The sequence below is a fragment of the Anguilla rostrata genome, chromosome 9 (assembly GCF_018555375.3).
Source record: "Anguilla rostrata isolate EN2019 chromosome 9, ASM1855537v3, whole genome shotgun sequence".
Classification (NCBI taxonomy): Eukaryota; Metazoa; Chordata; class Actinopteri; order Anguilliformes; family Anguillidae; genus Anguilla; species Anguilla rostrata.
In genome coordinates, this window is record NC_057941.1 from 12731890 (window position 1) to 12749161 (window position 17272).

General features: G+C 41.0%; 1 protein-coding gene across 4 annotated transcripts in view; it reads right to left on the bottom strand.

Moving 5' to 3' along the window:
• Window positions 1-17272, bottom strand: part of stard8 (StAR related lipid transfer domain containing 8) — a 63220-nt gene that overhangs the window by 22854 nt on the left and 23094 nt on the right. The window contains exon 1 of one of the 4 annotated variants that reach the window (XM_064350437.1): window positions 6455-6747. The exons of the other annotated variants lie outside the window; for them this stretch is intronic. Coding sequence (XP_064206507.1) covers window positions 6455-6497 — 43 coding nt within the window. The 5' untranslated portion in view covers window positions 6498-6747. Of the gene's footprint in view, window positions 1-6454; window positions 6748-17272 lie in introns of those variants that run through there. 4 annotated transcript variants of the gene reach the window in all.

Here is a 17272-nt window from a genome sequence, read left to right on the forward strand (position 1 = left end):
GAAGAAACCCCCTCATATGCGAACAGTACGGAATGCAAAATGGCCAAACTGCGACTTCAATGCCAGCAAAACCGCTACATCTTTATCTGCAGAAAAAGTGAGTCTGCCAGGGCGGAACTTTTTCGAGCCTCTTACCAATCCTAACACTGTGAAAACATCAAGTAAAACTGAGCGAGCTGGCATGTTGGCTGAACTCATAAACTGAGAGTGTGTGTTTGCTGTCGGAGCAGGCATGGGCTTCCGTCCCGTGGAGGTGAGAACTTCACTGTCCTCTACTTTCATCCTTCGAGAGCGCCGCGTGTTTAAACGCGGCGATGTTATGACCACAATTTCTGGTGGGGGGGGTCTGGTGCGGTGGGGGATTTCCCTCTCAGCCCACACCCACGAATATCTTTTTGCCCTTTCATCATGCCCTCCAGGGAGGCCTCTCAATATGGAAACCATGTTACAACTATTAAAATGTCATTAACCCGACTGAGTAGGAAGGAAGGGGAATTCTCAGTGTAAGACCTCACTATAGGAAAATGACCATTTTTACTATATTGTGTAACACGGGTCACTTCGGCCTTCGGTCGAAGAGAGAGGCAAGAAGGAAAGCTTAGCTAACATAAGCTGAGGGAGCACCTCTTTCCTTATTCTAAAGAGCATATTTGCATGTACTGAAGAGGGTTATCTGATGTCCTACTGTGTGGAAATATTTTGCATATATTATCAATTTCAACTTAAATGTATAGGGCACCTGCAGTTCTGATCAAAACATAACTATTCATTAAAGTGAAGATACTGTAAAGACACAAAAGTAAATATTGAAGTGACTAAAAAATGGACATTTTTTTAAAATATATAGGCTTTTGAATTGGCCATTTATGTAGTTACATACTCCAAAGGGGGGGGGGGAGAGTATTATTATTATTATTATTATTATTATTATTATTATTATTATTAGCCTACTATTATTATTATTTATCTTGTTCCACAAGTGTGGACCAGGAATGCATATCCATGATCTGGGGAAAAGGTTATAGATCATGGAAAGGAGGTAAGGGTGGTGTATCTACCACATTCAGCCAACTTCCATTTCCTCAAACTGGTGGTGCACAGTACTTTGTGGAACAGGGACTTCTGTTTTTTGTGGAGACATCAAGAGGACCGTGACATTTAGAGAAAATTGAGGTTTCTCTAGGCTATTGTCCTTCACTTAAAAATGGTGGTCTAAACTCTGAATAGAATTTCACTTCCCACAAACCAATCATTTGTTTATTTAAAAACTCCTTCTCAGAACACATTGTTTGATGCTTCTGTTTAAAGTACTTATCTGAGACAAGTATGACTCTTTATTAAATGTGATGTCAAGCAGTCAAGGTGGATTCAGCCAGAAGGAAATTAACAATGGGGGCACATAAGCCACCTCCAGCTTGCCGCTGGCACAATCAATGCAACCCACCTCAACAGATCAATCCATGACCCAGACAGTGAGATGTAGGCTAGTTACTATGTGGACCATAGAGGATTACAGTCCAAGCATTAACAGCCCAAACTGAATTGAAAATATCAGTATTCTAAGGTGATTCCAACAACGAAACCTCTCATAACCCAGTCTAAATGATCCATAAATAGCCTCATCTAAATTCATTAGGATACATTATCCTTATCGAAACAGTAATAACGGATAAGCTAATCTCAAGAATAATACTATCTTAATACGTATCCAGGTTCCAACATACATTTTGGAATTAGAAAGATTTCATGTAGACCATTATGCTCATGTTATCCTAATGAAAGTAATTTTGGATAAGAGCATCTGCAAAATAACTGCAACATAATATCATATAAAACCATAATTCCTCTGTCACTTAGAATTGATAAAAGGTCCTTGGAAGACACACGCATAAAGATAATTACTACCCTCACCAAGGAAGTTATTTAATGAAATGTATCCGTTTGCCTGTCCGGCTCACAGACACACCTGGAAAAGTATTGGCTGGATTGCAAATACAATTTCAGTGCAGATTCATGGGGGCTTTGGAGGAGATCTGCAGTCTACTGAGGACATTCTTTAAAGTTAATCATTTGACAATTACATGTAATTTAGTTACAAAAAGCTTTAAAAGAAACCGGGATTCTAACAAGATGTAACCACGTTAAAAACAGTTAGCATTTTCCCACAGTATAGTCGGACCATTTATTTGTGACTTGGTGACAGCCACTGTCTACCACAATTATACCATCATTTACCTTTCCACCATTTTCCAACAGATGCATTTTGGCGAGTAGTAACCAAACAAAATCGGTCATGAAAAGATTAGGCCTATGTTCAGTTGCACACCTCAAAACCATGATAGCCTATATACAGTAATATGCATGTACACTCCAATTTTATTTTAGACATTATATAGGCCTATACATTTTATATATTTAATTCTGCCCATGTTTTGAAGAGGGGTGATTTCAAGATTTAGCTAATGCCTATATCTAGAGAGGGGGACTTTTTATTTTGGTATGTGTTAAAATGTACACACAAAACTCCTGAAGTAGTCTGAAGTGCAGGTGAAAATATAATTATCCTGCAGCTGTGCTTTCAATCTGAACTGATGTGGTGACAAATAAAAAAAACACTGAGGAGCCCTGACTGCAGAATTGGCAAGCAAAAAGAAACTGGGCTCAGTCTGTAAAGATGTTAATTATGAACAATGCCTGGATACACATATCTGGCCTGAGCTGGGCTGCATGGACTGTAAGTCCAGGTACATATGAAGGTAATAAGTCTGACGTCTTCCATCACAGGCTCCAAGCGGAACACACATCATCAAACCACAGAGAGATCCACAGGATTCAAGTGTAAGCCCCCTGTTACACTTTGAAACCTTGAACTTAAATCTTGTGTATCCTAGAGTGCATTAGAAAACTACACAATGCCCTACAGGGGCGGTGCATTGCCCAAGGCACATATGGGAGGGATTTAGTTGGTGGGGACAGCAGTATTAATTGCTTGAGTGACTCCTGTTGGTGGTCCAGGTGCCTGTGGCTTGCTCTCTGCACACATGTATGATTGGGTCTGCTCTGCCTCCGCTCTGTGCATTCGTGGCTTGTGGCTTGTGGCTGTGGTGCCTGACTCTGCTTGTTTTGAAGGAAAAATGCAAGTTGTCTTCACTCTCCTGAGCCAATGGCAGGGGTTGTATATGAGCACGCTTGTACACAGCCTGCGAAAACTGTACATTATCCAGTTCCTCCTCAAGCTTTTCACTATGCCCACCTCAAATGTTTGTATTTGGATTTATTAGTAAAGTATGGAATACAATAACAATTATATCATCATCTACATCAGCTACTACAATGACTCCCATCCTGCTCCCTTTTATTGAGATTTAGCAATCTTTAGGCTACTTGCTACTCTAGCATGCTAGGCCACGCAGGAAGGTCATTTGTCTGGTCTTTGGCCTTCAAGCAGACTTGCCTTAGAGCAAGTGCAGGGCCACCAGCTGGCTTTCCCTCTCATGCAACAGCTGCTGTCGGTTATCTCACCATCCAACAACCTCAGTGAACCCCAACCCCCTACTGCAGGCTGGCTCAGTGGGTTCGACCCCAGCCTTGGACCCCTGTACTGTCCCCCTGTACCACCAGCAGGCTGGCTGAGTGGCTTAGACTTCAGCCAGGCACTGTCGCCCCTGTACCACCATCAAGCTGGCTCAGTGGGTTCAACCCTGGCCGTAGCCTCCTGTTCTGGCCCCCTGTACCACCAGCAGGCTGGCCCAGTGGCTTAGCCTCCAGCCTGGCATTGTCGCCCCATGTACCACCAGCAGGCTGGCTCCCTGTACTGGCCCTCCTACCACCAGCAGGCTGGCTCGGTGGCTTAGCCCCCCGCCAGGCACTGTCACCCCAGTATCAGAAAGCTACCTGACACATGTCCTAGTCATTCAAATCACTACCCAAGCTAACAGATTGCACAAAATAAAGGGAAAGAAACTCTCCAATCCTAATTAGATGCAAAAGGAAATTAAGATCTGACATGCAGATATGCTCACTGCTGCACGCACATTATAAGGGTACACTGGGATTCAGTGTAGATCCATCGACCAGATGAATGTTGGCAAATCATATTACTCGCAGCAGAAGAGCCATGTATTTCCTTTTGATGAGAAATGGATTTCAAAATTGAACAATAAGTGAGGTAAACGTGTAACACAAGTATATAAATGCCAGGGAATTCCTGATTTAAGATTTCTTCCGGGGAAGATGGGCTTCAGTCGATATTTCCAATAGCTCTGTACATGTTTCGTCGTGCTTTTCCACTTAGTAAAACCCGGCCCGAGAATTTCCAGTTTGAGGAAGTGAGTAAGTGAGTTTTAGAAGTTCCCCCTCTGACACCCCCCCGAGGGACTGCATGTAAGGTGAGGCCTGTTTATTTTAGTGTTGTTGTGTCTGTATGTAAATGCAGCCATGTTATTGAGGGTGTGGCCACAGGGTGGGGGTGCCGTTTGAACTCCCCAGCTGACAAACAGATGGTCGGCCAATGCAGGGCTGGGACGGGTAAGGGGGGACGTATGTTAATGCCATACAGGAAAGCCCTAACACCAGGGGGGACTGTTGACGCTGAGGGAGATGTTTATAAGACAGTGCTTCCTGTTGAGTTCTGCATATTTTACGACTGAATGTTTTGCTCATTCCCATTACCGTTTACACGCCAAGGACAGCAACAGACTGAGTGTTCCCTCCTTACTTCGAGGGACAGGCGTTCTAATTGTGGCTCTGCTTCCTTTAGAACCCCTCTGCAGCACAGAGGCCCCCAGAAGCCCCTTGCGCTACAGCCTGTCATTCCAGACAGGACAGGACAGCCCTCAATGTCTGCCTGTGGTTAATGGAAAAGATGAGCGTAGCCTGACTGTGCCTCGCCTTACAATTTCAAAGGGTTTCTGGGCAGCTGCAATGTGTTTTTTTTCCTCCTGAGTTTTGAGCCGTGGTTCAGTGCTCCTCTCTTTCTACAGACCATTTTTATATCTTGCTTTCCATTTTGCCGATTCCAGAACTTCATCCATGTTAAAAAGAGACTCCCGGGTTTCCCTTCTGTGCATCATGCCACATGGAAAAATCTAATACTCTCATGCTAAACTCGTAAAGTGTAAGTTTAGGCTTTACGCAGAGAACAGAACACCATGTCACTAACTGGGCAGCATTAGGCAACTCTATATGGGGGAGCAAATTTAACTCAACACCCCCCTCCCCCCAGGAGCAAAGCCCTGGCCACCCATTGCTCTTTCCACCCCACATATAATAATGAATAATGTGCTTTGTTCACGTTGGCTGTATGGGTGCCACTGTCTCACACCGGCCGTCCAATGGGATTCCGGCCCTGCCACAATATGGACCACTGACATCTGCGAGTTCAAAACCACACCCCCACAGTTATACTGCACATTATTATTCAATCAAAACGCCTGCTAGACTGAGCCTGTGCGGTCACAACGGAGAGCAAGGCAGCAGCGCAGGTCAAAGGCCACCGGTTCTTGGTACAGCTGATGACTTAAACATTAGCTAGGGCTCTGTGTCACAAAGTACCAGCACCGCTGGATACAAAGGCGGCCAGTATTCTGATGTCATGGGGAGAGGACAAAATGGCACCAAATTCCACATACCAAGCCAGCTACTATGCAGCAGAGCAGTAAACCAGTCTTTAACAAGGTAGAGAAGATTACCTCAGTTGGATTTGCCCTATCGTGTACTGAAGCATGGAAGTGTACCATCCGTTCAAATTGTCAAGCAGTGCAAGCACAACTTAATCACTCAACTTCTTGATCTTGTCTTTCACAATTTACCATATTTAATCCAAATTTGTATAAGACACAATTTAAGTTTGATTTTGCAGTGCAGTTCTACTTGACTGTGGATTTTCAGAAAATAAAAAGTGTAATACTAGCCATGAACATTCAATGCTTGTAAAATTATTAATTGAACTAACATACATAATATAGGCTACTTCATACATTCACATTTGTGAATTAGACTACATTACACATAACTTATTGTATCTTTCATCTAAGTACTTCTAGGCAATACCATATTTTCAGTATATCCTAAAACATAATATTATTACAAGTAGCTGTTCATTACTTTAACTCATTTGACAAATTCACACACACACACACACACACACACATATAAAATATATATAATTACACTGCTGATAGTTTACAACTAATATTGAAAGATTACCCTGAAAATGTTTTCCCTCAGGCAAATATGTATCATTCAACATGCATGACAGGGGGTAAAAAGGTTGTAAAGTTCTCATATGAATGTTATATGAATACAAAACAAGAATGTAAAAAGGCCTGAGTCTGCATGTGAAGTGCTGAGTAACTGAAAAAAAACATTCTTTTAGAAAACAAAGCTAAGGAGTTTAGTTTATTTAGGCCTATGTATACTCACTGAAAACTGGTCTTGTATAGGACGGACTTACCATTTCTGCCAAGCAGCATATCAAACGTATCCTGACTGCTCATTGAAAATGAGGCACTGAAGCCCAGGTCAACAAAAAGACCGCCCTGGTGGAGCCCAAAACTTCACCGATGCCAAGACAGGACACAGGCCAAAAAATAAGTCCATAGGAAAAGTCCTCAGGTCCTCAGACTGGAACGTTTCCCAGCGAGAAATGGATAACCAATCTCCTGAACAGAACTCTCTGAGGGGCTGTAGTTGCCCTCCTTTGCAAGGGATACTGTACCAGCGTAATAAAACCTGCCCTTCCTGACCCCATTCATGCTGGAGACCATCTGGTTCCTTGAGAACAAATGTCCCAGACACACCCCCGCCCACAAGGCCGTACCACTTCATCTAGAGCAGGGGTGTCAAACTCAAGTCTTGGAGGGTCTCAGTGCTTGCAAGTTTTTTCATTTCTTTCAATCAACAACCAATTAATTTCTGCTCAAAGCAGCTGACAACTGAAAACAGCAGACGCCACGGTCATTCAGACCTGCAGGCAGTGTGGGCTGGTCCTCTTTTAGAGGCCAAAGCTACCTGGTTTTCAGCTTTCGTCTTTCCAATAATGCAGTCCAGTTTACCGAAAATGCAGTAGACATTGAAAATGCTGGAATGGCTGATAACTCGGATATGATTGCAGTGTATCTGCCTGTAACACACATGCAGTGAGCTCCATAATGCTTTGGGACAAAGGGTTTATTTTTTTCTCTTCTTGATTTGGCTCTGTACTCCACAACTTTAAATACAACTAGGCTACATTTTAATACATTTTGGCTTCACTGTGCCGAAATAACCACATCTTTTATACATAGCCCCCAGTTTAAGGCACCATAGCATTTGTGACAAGTGGCTTCACAGGTGTTTCTGAAAGTCAAGTGTGTTCAATTGCTTCTTTGGTGCAGATATAAGAGAGCATTCGGTATCTAGTCTTGATACTCAGCTTTTGATTGCATTTTCAATCTGTTATTGGTGTTTGTCAGCATAAAGACCAGAGCTGTGCCAACGAAAGTCAAGGAAGCCAGTATGAGGCTCAGAAATAAGAAAAAACAATCAGAGACATAGGCCAATTGAACTCAAACTAATCAGAAATATCCAAGAAGCAACCAAATAATATAGTGTCCTGAAATGGGGGGCTATGTATAAAAGCTGCTGTTTCTACATGGTGAAACATGTATTCATGTATTAAAATGTCCTTTAAAATAAAATCAGAGAATCTGCACTTTAACCACGCGTGATCTTTTTTTAAAATTACAAATCTAAAATTATGGAGTATAGAGCCAGTATCAAAATACCCTTTAATAAAATCAAAGAATCCGCACTTTAACCACATGTGAATTGTTTAATTACAAATCTAAAATTATGGAGTACAGAGCCAAATCAAGAAAAATAATCTGGCTTTGTCCCAAATGTTATGGAGCTTACTGTGCACATGTACACACACACACACACACACACACACACACACACACACACACACACACACACACACACACACACACACACACACACACACACACACACACAGAACAGCATTCGTAAATTTTAGGCATTTAGCTGATGCTCTTATACAGAGGGACTTACAATGAGTGCAAATGAAGAAAAGGCCTAGATTTGGAAATCGCCAACATCCTTGGATCGCTTAATGAGAAGTACAATGGTTAGGCCATAACAACCTAGAAAGAGGTAGGCCTAATCCTCAGTTACCAGAACTGGTATGTGGAAGGGAAGGTAGGAAAAGGATCTTTTTGTGATAGAGGAATATAGATTTAATATCCTTTCAAATTGATGAGACAGATATGCTATTGCACCTCTGCTTTCTTTCTCACCATCTCCCTGCCTCAGTTTCTCCTTTGCGAGCTGCAAGCAGTGAAGGCCCAGACTACGACAACCCATCTTCAGGAAAATAAAGTCAGCTTTGCGTGTCCAGCCCCATGGAGCCCCCTTATGGACCGCACACCAGGGGTACCTCGCTAATCGCTGTCTGAGCTGCAGATAACTAAAACAAGCCATCGGCAGGCCCCGTTCCTAATCTTACGTCTGGGAATTCGATAAGAATCCAATGCAGCCACACCCATTCATCCCCCAGCATGACAGACCCAGGCCTTATGCCAGGGATTGCTATTTTTTTCTTCCTCAGGGTTTGCTTTGGGCTGAGCTCTGAAAGCTCGGAAGTCTGAAAGTGCATTTATTCACTGTTTAAGTTGTACAATCACACATATGTTCTTAACTGAACATTCTAATGCTGATGAAACCATCACTACTGGTAAGTGCCTTGTAGCTGTACATTTGCTTGAAATGAACAATCAAATCAAAAAAATTGGAGTTGGAACTCAAAATTACCCCCCCCCCCCCTTGAGTACGTCTGACAGCCACTCCCTTGTGTTGTGAGGAGATCCAGGGTAACTTGTGTGTGGTTTTGGGAACCCAATTCTGAGCTGTACCAGAAACACAGTACTGAGTAAAGGGTGCAGGGTTATCTTCCTATCCAGAGGACATACAATTCCTGTAATAACACAATTGTCATGGGCATACGACCATCAAAGAGGTTTGACAAGTAGGCTAAAGAGGGAAATAAAAGGCAAAGGGAGAAGCTGTTCACGTGCTGTAAACCATTTGGAGCATTTATGTTTTGCGGGGGAAATACAAGTGAAATCCATTTGAAACATCTTTTTTTCTTCTTTCTTTTTAATACCTCATTGAAACAAAACTCAACCACCCCCACCCCTGGAAAAAAGGAAACAAATTATGAATGCATTCTTGCAGCTACCTCTTTGCTTTATTTTGACTCTCTACCTTTATTTTGGAAAAAGAATTTTGCAACTTCTTTCTGGAAAATACTCAAATTACCAATTAATGGGAACTTCTCATAGAAGCCTGTGGGATTGAAATCTGCACCTTCCAGTCTCCCCTGAAGACAGCATGACATCATTCCCCTGTGACTTCTCCGAAAAACCTTTGGGCCTTTACTGAAAACAGCAACACAACCTTTTTTTCTGTATGAGGACAATCACAGAGGGTGAGTTAACTTATGCGGCTGGTGCATTTTCTGCATGCCCGTCTGTTCTGCAATACTGGAACGGCTGAAGATGGGTACATCATGCAGGTCAGCATCACTGTGACAGCCATATGGTCACTGACCATGAGGAGGCAGAAAATGGCAAAGTAAATGGCAAGTGTTTCAGCACCTTTTTCCTGAAAAGCTACCAGCTGCGGCAGTTTTACTTGTGGATCCATTCAATTTGACACCAAATAGTAGCACAAGCAATTTCAGCCTAAGACTTGGACCAGTGGTGTTTGAATCTTGGGCTGCTCAAGCCATTCAAGGGGAAACATTGATACAAAAAAGGGTTCCTGAATCATCTGCTTTCTTTTTTGTACTTTAATCAAAAAAGCTTGACAATTGATGTGTTTTCACTGGATTGATTGACAATTCATTTATGTTTTAATAAGCACATAACTAGAGAATACAGGAAATACTGGATCAAACAAAACAATACTTTTGGTCATAAAACACTCACAGTCCTCAGTCCATTGCATTTTACTTGTAATAATGGTGCAAAATCTTTAGATGAATCTACAATGTAGATAATAGCCTATATTGGCAAAAAAAGAAAAGAAATACTAATTTAAAACAAGGCCTAGAAAGCACTGTCACTTTAGAATACTCTGACATGAGGTACTGAGTCATGAGTTTTGGCCTGTATCTAAAACATACTTACTAATTTGCTCTAACAAAAAGTCCACTGAGGAAGACCTAAGTAAAGCTGAACAGTTGACCACACCTTAATAATAATAATAATAATAATAATAATGATAATAATATCAGGAGCAAATAATTAGAGCCCGACCGATATATCGGTGTGGCCGATATATCGGCCATTATTTGACTTTTTTGACGACATCGGAATCGGCAGTTATGCCGCCGATGTTTCCCGATTTTTTAATAAATATAATAAACAAAAAAACAATGATTATTTATCTGTACTTGTCTGTTCGAACGTTGCAATTGCTATTTACTAGAATTATCCAGTAGAGGGAGCTCTAATACAAGTGTGAACTGCAGCAGCTGACGCGCTATTTCTCTAATAAGACGTTTGTCACTCGTGCTTCATCCAATATTCTCCACTGCAAGACTTGTCTGCACAGATTCGATTGCTGCAATAAAGGTATGTAGCCTATATTTAGTGAAAGTTTTTCATTAAATGCGTTTATACGACCACTATGTTTATCAATCCTCATTATCAAGCGAGCAAGCTAGCTAACATATTTGGTAGCTGGCTAGCAAGCCTTTATGAAGTGTCAGTGAGCACATAAGCAGCGTAGGATCTACATTTCCAGAGGACATCGCTGTATTCTCAAATAACCAGCCAAAATAAAATGGTGATTGAATGCATCACACATTTGTTTTTTTATCTGAAATAATGATATTAGCTACTATATGATGCTGTGTCAATAGCCAACGCGTTATTGCAAGTGAGTGTCATCTAGTCACGCGTCATCGTAGCAAGCTAACCAGACAGTAAAAACGCCGATAAAACACTTCTAACATGGATCATTTTAAACCATGTTATCTAGCTTTGTCGTGATAACAAGAGAAGGATTGCTGTTTGAGAAGTGAATCAACCAACAGGTAGCGCGGGTAACCTGCACGAAAGCGCATTGTAGTTTTTTTTCACGTATTTCATCCAGTCAATTTAATTTCATCTAACGTTACACTTGATTCACTCTATAGCTCCGCTAGATAATGTCTTACTCTTTGAGATCATGTAGTAGAAATAAAATAAGAAAATATAATTCATTTAACTTACTGAGAATATATAATAAGAAATGAGGCTGTGTCAATAGCTAATGCGTTATTGCGAGCGAGTGTGTCATCTAGTCACACGTCAGAGCGCATTGTAGCTATTTTCACCACCGAATTCTTATGGACAGGGAAGCTCGCTAGATAGTCTTACTCAGATCATGTAGTAGGAATAAAATAAGAAAATATAGGCTAATTAATGTACTGAGAATAGATACCAAGAAATAATAATAACAAATTAATAACAACAACAACAATAGTAATAATATTCATAAAAACTGGATTTTTTTAAAATTAATTTTTTATAGATGGCTGGAAAAGAAAGGAGTAAAAGCAAGGTGTGGAGTTATTTTGATTTCACACACTTAAAGATGGTGTTAATATATATTTAATTTAATATCATCTTTTACTTTTTTATCTAAAAAGTTCTTTGTGTGTTTATTTTTATTTGTTTGCTTATAAGTTAAATGTTCTTAAATATAGAAACTTTAATAAAATATACGTTATTCAAATTGACTCGAAAATGTTGCAATTTTTGACAAAATATCGGTCAAAACATCAGTAATCGGTGGGCTAGGACTCTCCAAAATCGGGATTGGCACCGGACCCAAAAATCTGGCATCGGTCGGGCTCTACAAATAATACGTTAGTGAGTTCCATTCTTTACTGATTGTTTTGGATTCATTGTATACATTGACAAAGGGAATTCTGGGTATTTAAAGACCCAAATTTCCCAGTGGCAATATAGCCTAATAAGACAATTCAAAACAGGTTTTTAGACAAGTGTAGGAAATGTGAAAATGGTTAACTCAATGTTAGGGGCTCACAGAGGAAACATAACTGTGGTGATCAAAGTGCATTTTTACTGGAGCTTGTTCAACAGGATATCAGCAATGGGCTGCAGGAAGGATCCAAATGCACATACGAGTCCCCCAGTCTGTAAACCCTGTTACCCCTGTCCCCTTCGACGGTGCCAAACAGGGCCTCCAGCTGACACATTCCTCCGATACGGCCTCCAATAAGGGGAGGGGGGGGAGGAAAAAAATACCCCCAAGAACTGCAGGAATAGTACAGAACTGCCCTCAAGCAAGCCCCTTCCTTTAAACTTGAACCTGACATACATGAGCAGCTGGCTCTCAGTTATGGCTGCCGATCTGCACTACCTAGCCTACCCCGTTACACTGCACGCCAGCTGAAAAGGCACACACAAAACACAAAGGGGGGGGGGGGGGGCAGTGATCTTTCAACCAAACACTTGGCTTATTTTTGTAATAAACAGTTTTAGTAGCTGAGATCCCTGACCTCTGAAATCTGAAAAGTATCAGTGAGTGACAAGGTTTAGCATACTTGCTCATTAACATGCATGCAAAAGAAAGTTTCTAAGTAATAGCCTAGAAGGTTCTTCAAAGTACGAGCTTGGCACAAACCAAAGATTCTTAAACCTGGTGTTGAAAGGGCTTGTACGGGCATGACTAAGTGCTCACGTAACACCTTGGAAAAGCTAAGAGCAATCCGCACTGGCAGCAGGCTGGTACTCACGGTTATCAGTGGTGATTTACATCGCACACAATTTGACCGCAAGCTACCGACATCACCACATGCCCAAGATGGGGCAGCAACAGAACTGGGTTCAATGCGGATTTAATGAAAGTCAATGAGGGCTTGAGGGGATGTCGATGGGTTCAAAGGGCCAATTCAAGTACAAAAAAAAGAAATGATTTTTTTTTTTTTCACACCATGGGTGTGAAAGTGAAGAAACGTTTCACTCCTCCCATTACTCACATGTCCGCAAATAGCATTTTGACAGATATGTGTAGGTTTGGTTGACTGATGTTCACATGGCTGCATCCATTCTCCAGCTAGCCTAATCAAAGCAAAAGGCACACTGGAAAGTATTATTACACCAAAGCACCCTAATTTCCTTTAAATTTTAGCAATCTCTAAAGCAAAAATACTACAGAGGTCCTTTGCAAAAATGATGAACAGCTAAATTTAACCTTTAAACTAAAGATCACATAAAATGAAGCTAATAAATTAATATTTTAGGCTAAATGTGTGTGACTATACAATTCAGAGCTGCAGGCGTAATTCTGATTTTAAGTAATAGTTCATGCTACTATACTGCAGTGAGTCAACAAGGGAATTTGGCATCCACTAATACAGTGACTGCTGCCTCTTGTCAGTCCAGAAAATTAACTATTGTGGAAAAAGTGCAAATATAAAGCTGTTTATATTAAAAACATAAAATAATTTGGCTCATTTGAAATCTATCAGGGAGTAGTCTTTAAAATTGTTCAAGACATTAATCTTCATGTTTTATTTCATTTTCCACCAGGCATTTCCCAGTAAGATCACTAGTCCTGTTTCAGACCTACATTGCTGCGATTTTAAGCTTCCTGCCTTTCTAAAAATACACATGCTAGGGGGAAAAGATTTGCTAAACTCTCTTTCCTGTTTATGTACATAAGTGACACATGACAGGTCACTGACTTCCTTACCAGAGTATAAGGCATCCAACAATGGCTGTTTTCCAGTGTGGGAAATATCCACTCGTGGGAAGAATTTGCAAAGGTCAAAGTCATGTGACTCCCGGAGACAGAGGCCAAAGCGGGTCTCCTGCCAGACATGCCAAGATAACACTGCCTCAAGTTCCTTTTAAATAGACATAACCACCGACAGTATGCTGCATCAGCACGTTCAACATAGACTGGCGGGACTTCTGAGTCATCGCAAATCAAGTTCTGTCAGCTTAGAGCCGTTCTTTGTGAAACACTCAATTCTCCAGCCACCGCAAGACAAGAGAGTAGCTTTTGGTCTTTCACTGTGTGGGGTGCAACAAAAGATATGCACAGTTCAGACAACCAACTTTAGGAATGAGGCAGCGTATTTTATAAGTGAACTAACAATACTGAAAGGCATACGATGCAGGATTTTCACCTTATGAAACAACCCTGCTCAGTCATTACTATGATGCACTGGTAGGCTAATCTGTGTTTGCGTGCACTTCTGCCCAGTCGTTGATTGTCCACCTGTATTTGTTATTCTAAAATGTGTTCAAGATGTTTCTGTCCGTGGCCCTTTTTTCTATGTGGGCTGTATCTGAAATGCATATGGACAATAGAAGGAGGAGACAAAAAGGAAATGTGTAAGGACTGGCTACAGTGAGTGGTGTGTTTTCAGCAGGGTTAGTGCTAGAGAGGTAGGGTCGCCTTGGTGGCTGGTCAGCATTCAGGTTAGGTAGCTGCCTTGCTAACTGTATTCAGTTAGCCTATGTTTGGCAACGTTAGCTGGCTGGCCAACATGACCAGAGAACTTGAAGTGGGTCTGATATTTTGCAAAGTAACAACCTAATACTGGAGAGTATGGGCAAGCAGCTATCGTTAGCTAATTAATAGGGGTGAGTCCACCAGTCGGACAATCTGACATTTTATTACAACAATGTAATATTTCTACACTCCCATTATGACAGTTTCTACATTTCATTTAAAAATATGGTCACTCCAGGTGTCCTCACGGTCATTACCACATTCTCATTCACAGATAGGCTAGTATTTAGAGCCTTATTTTGAAATGTCAGATCACTATTAAACACCTGGCAAAATATGTTTCCACACTGCTTTCAAAGTTGCAAATTGCTGGACTCTCAAAACATCCAAATAAACCTGTCATTTACAGAATATAATGACAACCAGCTCCTAAAATCACAGAGCTAAAAAACATTTCAGGTCATCCAAATCAGCTCCACTTTCTTGAAAGCAAATTCAATCCATTCACCATGAAAATAAACAGCACAAAAGGCATGGGATCACTTTGATTAGACTTGCTCCAAAGCCAATACATACTTTTCTTGCCCCTGCTATGTGAACAATGAGGGAACTGTCATGTTACCCTATGACAGGCCTACATATTTACAGACGTAGAGAAATTCCAAAACTGGAGGCTAGCCTTAACGTTTAGGTGTTACGCAAGAGATTAGAGGACCACAGAGACTTCTTTTCACCCAGAATTGCAATCAAACCTTTGGATCTTTGCCATCAGGATGGCATGGCAATCACAAACTCCCGCCTTTCTTCAGAGGCTCTTTCCAAATGTCATTGTACACCAGGTAAAGGAGGGGATTTCCCCCAAGATTATGAGGCGGGAAGCTAAGGGTGCAGGAGGATGAGCCCCGTGTGTCAGGAATGAGCTTCCCCCGCAATGAATGGAGGCAGCGCACAATCCCCCATTTCATTGTGTAGAGAGTCAGCTTGGGTCACAGACAACGGGCAGGACGGTGCACGCTCACAGACCCTCATCCTGCATTAAAGCTGTAGGTCTCTCTGCACAGGTTCCCTCAATTGACAAAAAGCCATCTCAAAGATTAGCATGTTAGCATTTGTGCTAGATTGTGTTGCAGTGGAACGCCCATTACTATGCAAGAGGTACAGAAACAATGTTCATCCAGGGCTTAGTGGTGCAAATTCAAAACCCATGAGTCCTATTCGCATAACCGGTTTCTATACCAATCTATGCAACACAAAGTGCAGTTCTTTGCATTCCTGTGCAATATATCCGAACATCAGACAGCAGAAACAATTAGGCTAATCAAATTAATTGCTAGAATTGCTGTAAATACAAAGACCAGGCAGGAAAAATATTTCAATCAGCTTAGTTATTTACACAATGCATCTTGCATCTTTATGAAAACTAAAAATGATAGGCTAACAGAAGGATGGGATCTGAGTTTAGAACGGCAGCTACATTCGAAACTGTGATTTAACTGACAAATAAGTAACTATCCATTGAGCACACAGTGGAAGGATAAATGGCTATTTGATAGTTTGAATGTAGCTGCCCCATAAAACAACAAATATCTCATTTTTCTGCTTCTATTCAAGATGCATCATGTAAAGTGCATTTCCTTCAATTTGCTATTCTTAATAATAACAGTTAAGCTAGTGTCTTCCATCTGCAGCCATTGATAGAGCTACCACAGTTAGCATGCAGGGATTAACTGATTTCAGTTAATCAGTACTTCCCATGAATACTCAGGCCTATGTAAAAAAAATTTGTATTTACAAACGAAAAATTTACAAACTTTTTTCCCCTGTCATGCAAATATAAAATTGTGGAGTACAGAGCCAATTCAGAAAAAAAAAATCTTTGCCCCAAACATTATGGCACTGTATGTTGCTTACTCTTTAATGATCGGTAATGTTCAGTAATCATGGAATGATGAGAATGAAAAATGCACACCATTTGCAAATGTAAACCCATTTTCTTGAATATTTCAGCCTCATTTAATTTGATGTGAGTGCATATCTCTATTGACACAGGCATTTACAGGCAATAAAATGGACGCAGTCAACACAGCGCACAGGTAGGGGTACAGAATAGTAATATCTAAAACCTGATGGGATTCAGCGCCCAAGACTGGATTTCTGTCAAGAAAACTTGAATTTTGAAGGCACTGGTATGCTATGCGCACAATGGTTTTGGACTATCTACGATTTTATTCATGGTTTTACCACAGCAAGGGTCTGTACGTGTCCTAAGAAGGTAGCCCAATTCATTTTCAAATGACTAAATTACAGAACTAAAATAAATGGCATAGCCTGAATCTTGATCAATCCACAACACAGTAGACAGTGAAACGAGAAGTATAGGCTAGTTCACGGTCAAGATTTCCTCAAAGGAGGTCAGTGTTTTTTCTTTTTTTTACATTCATTACATGCATTGTTTTTTTTTTTAGTTGAGTTACCAGCCTACACACTTTCTCAGCTTTAACCCTCTTTTTTGGAGGTTATTCTGTTTCAAATGTAAAAATCCCATCAGTTTATGTCCACTACTCCTTTTTACAGTGCATTTACAGTTCATTGAGACATTTGATTCCACACAGAAAGATTTAAGCATTCTGCCAGAGTGTGACGCATACAATACAGAAACATTTTCTTGGAATTCCCCTCCCAGGAGTGTATGAGTGTGTGCGAGTGTGTACGTAATAGCTTAGCAGTGGTC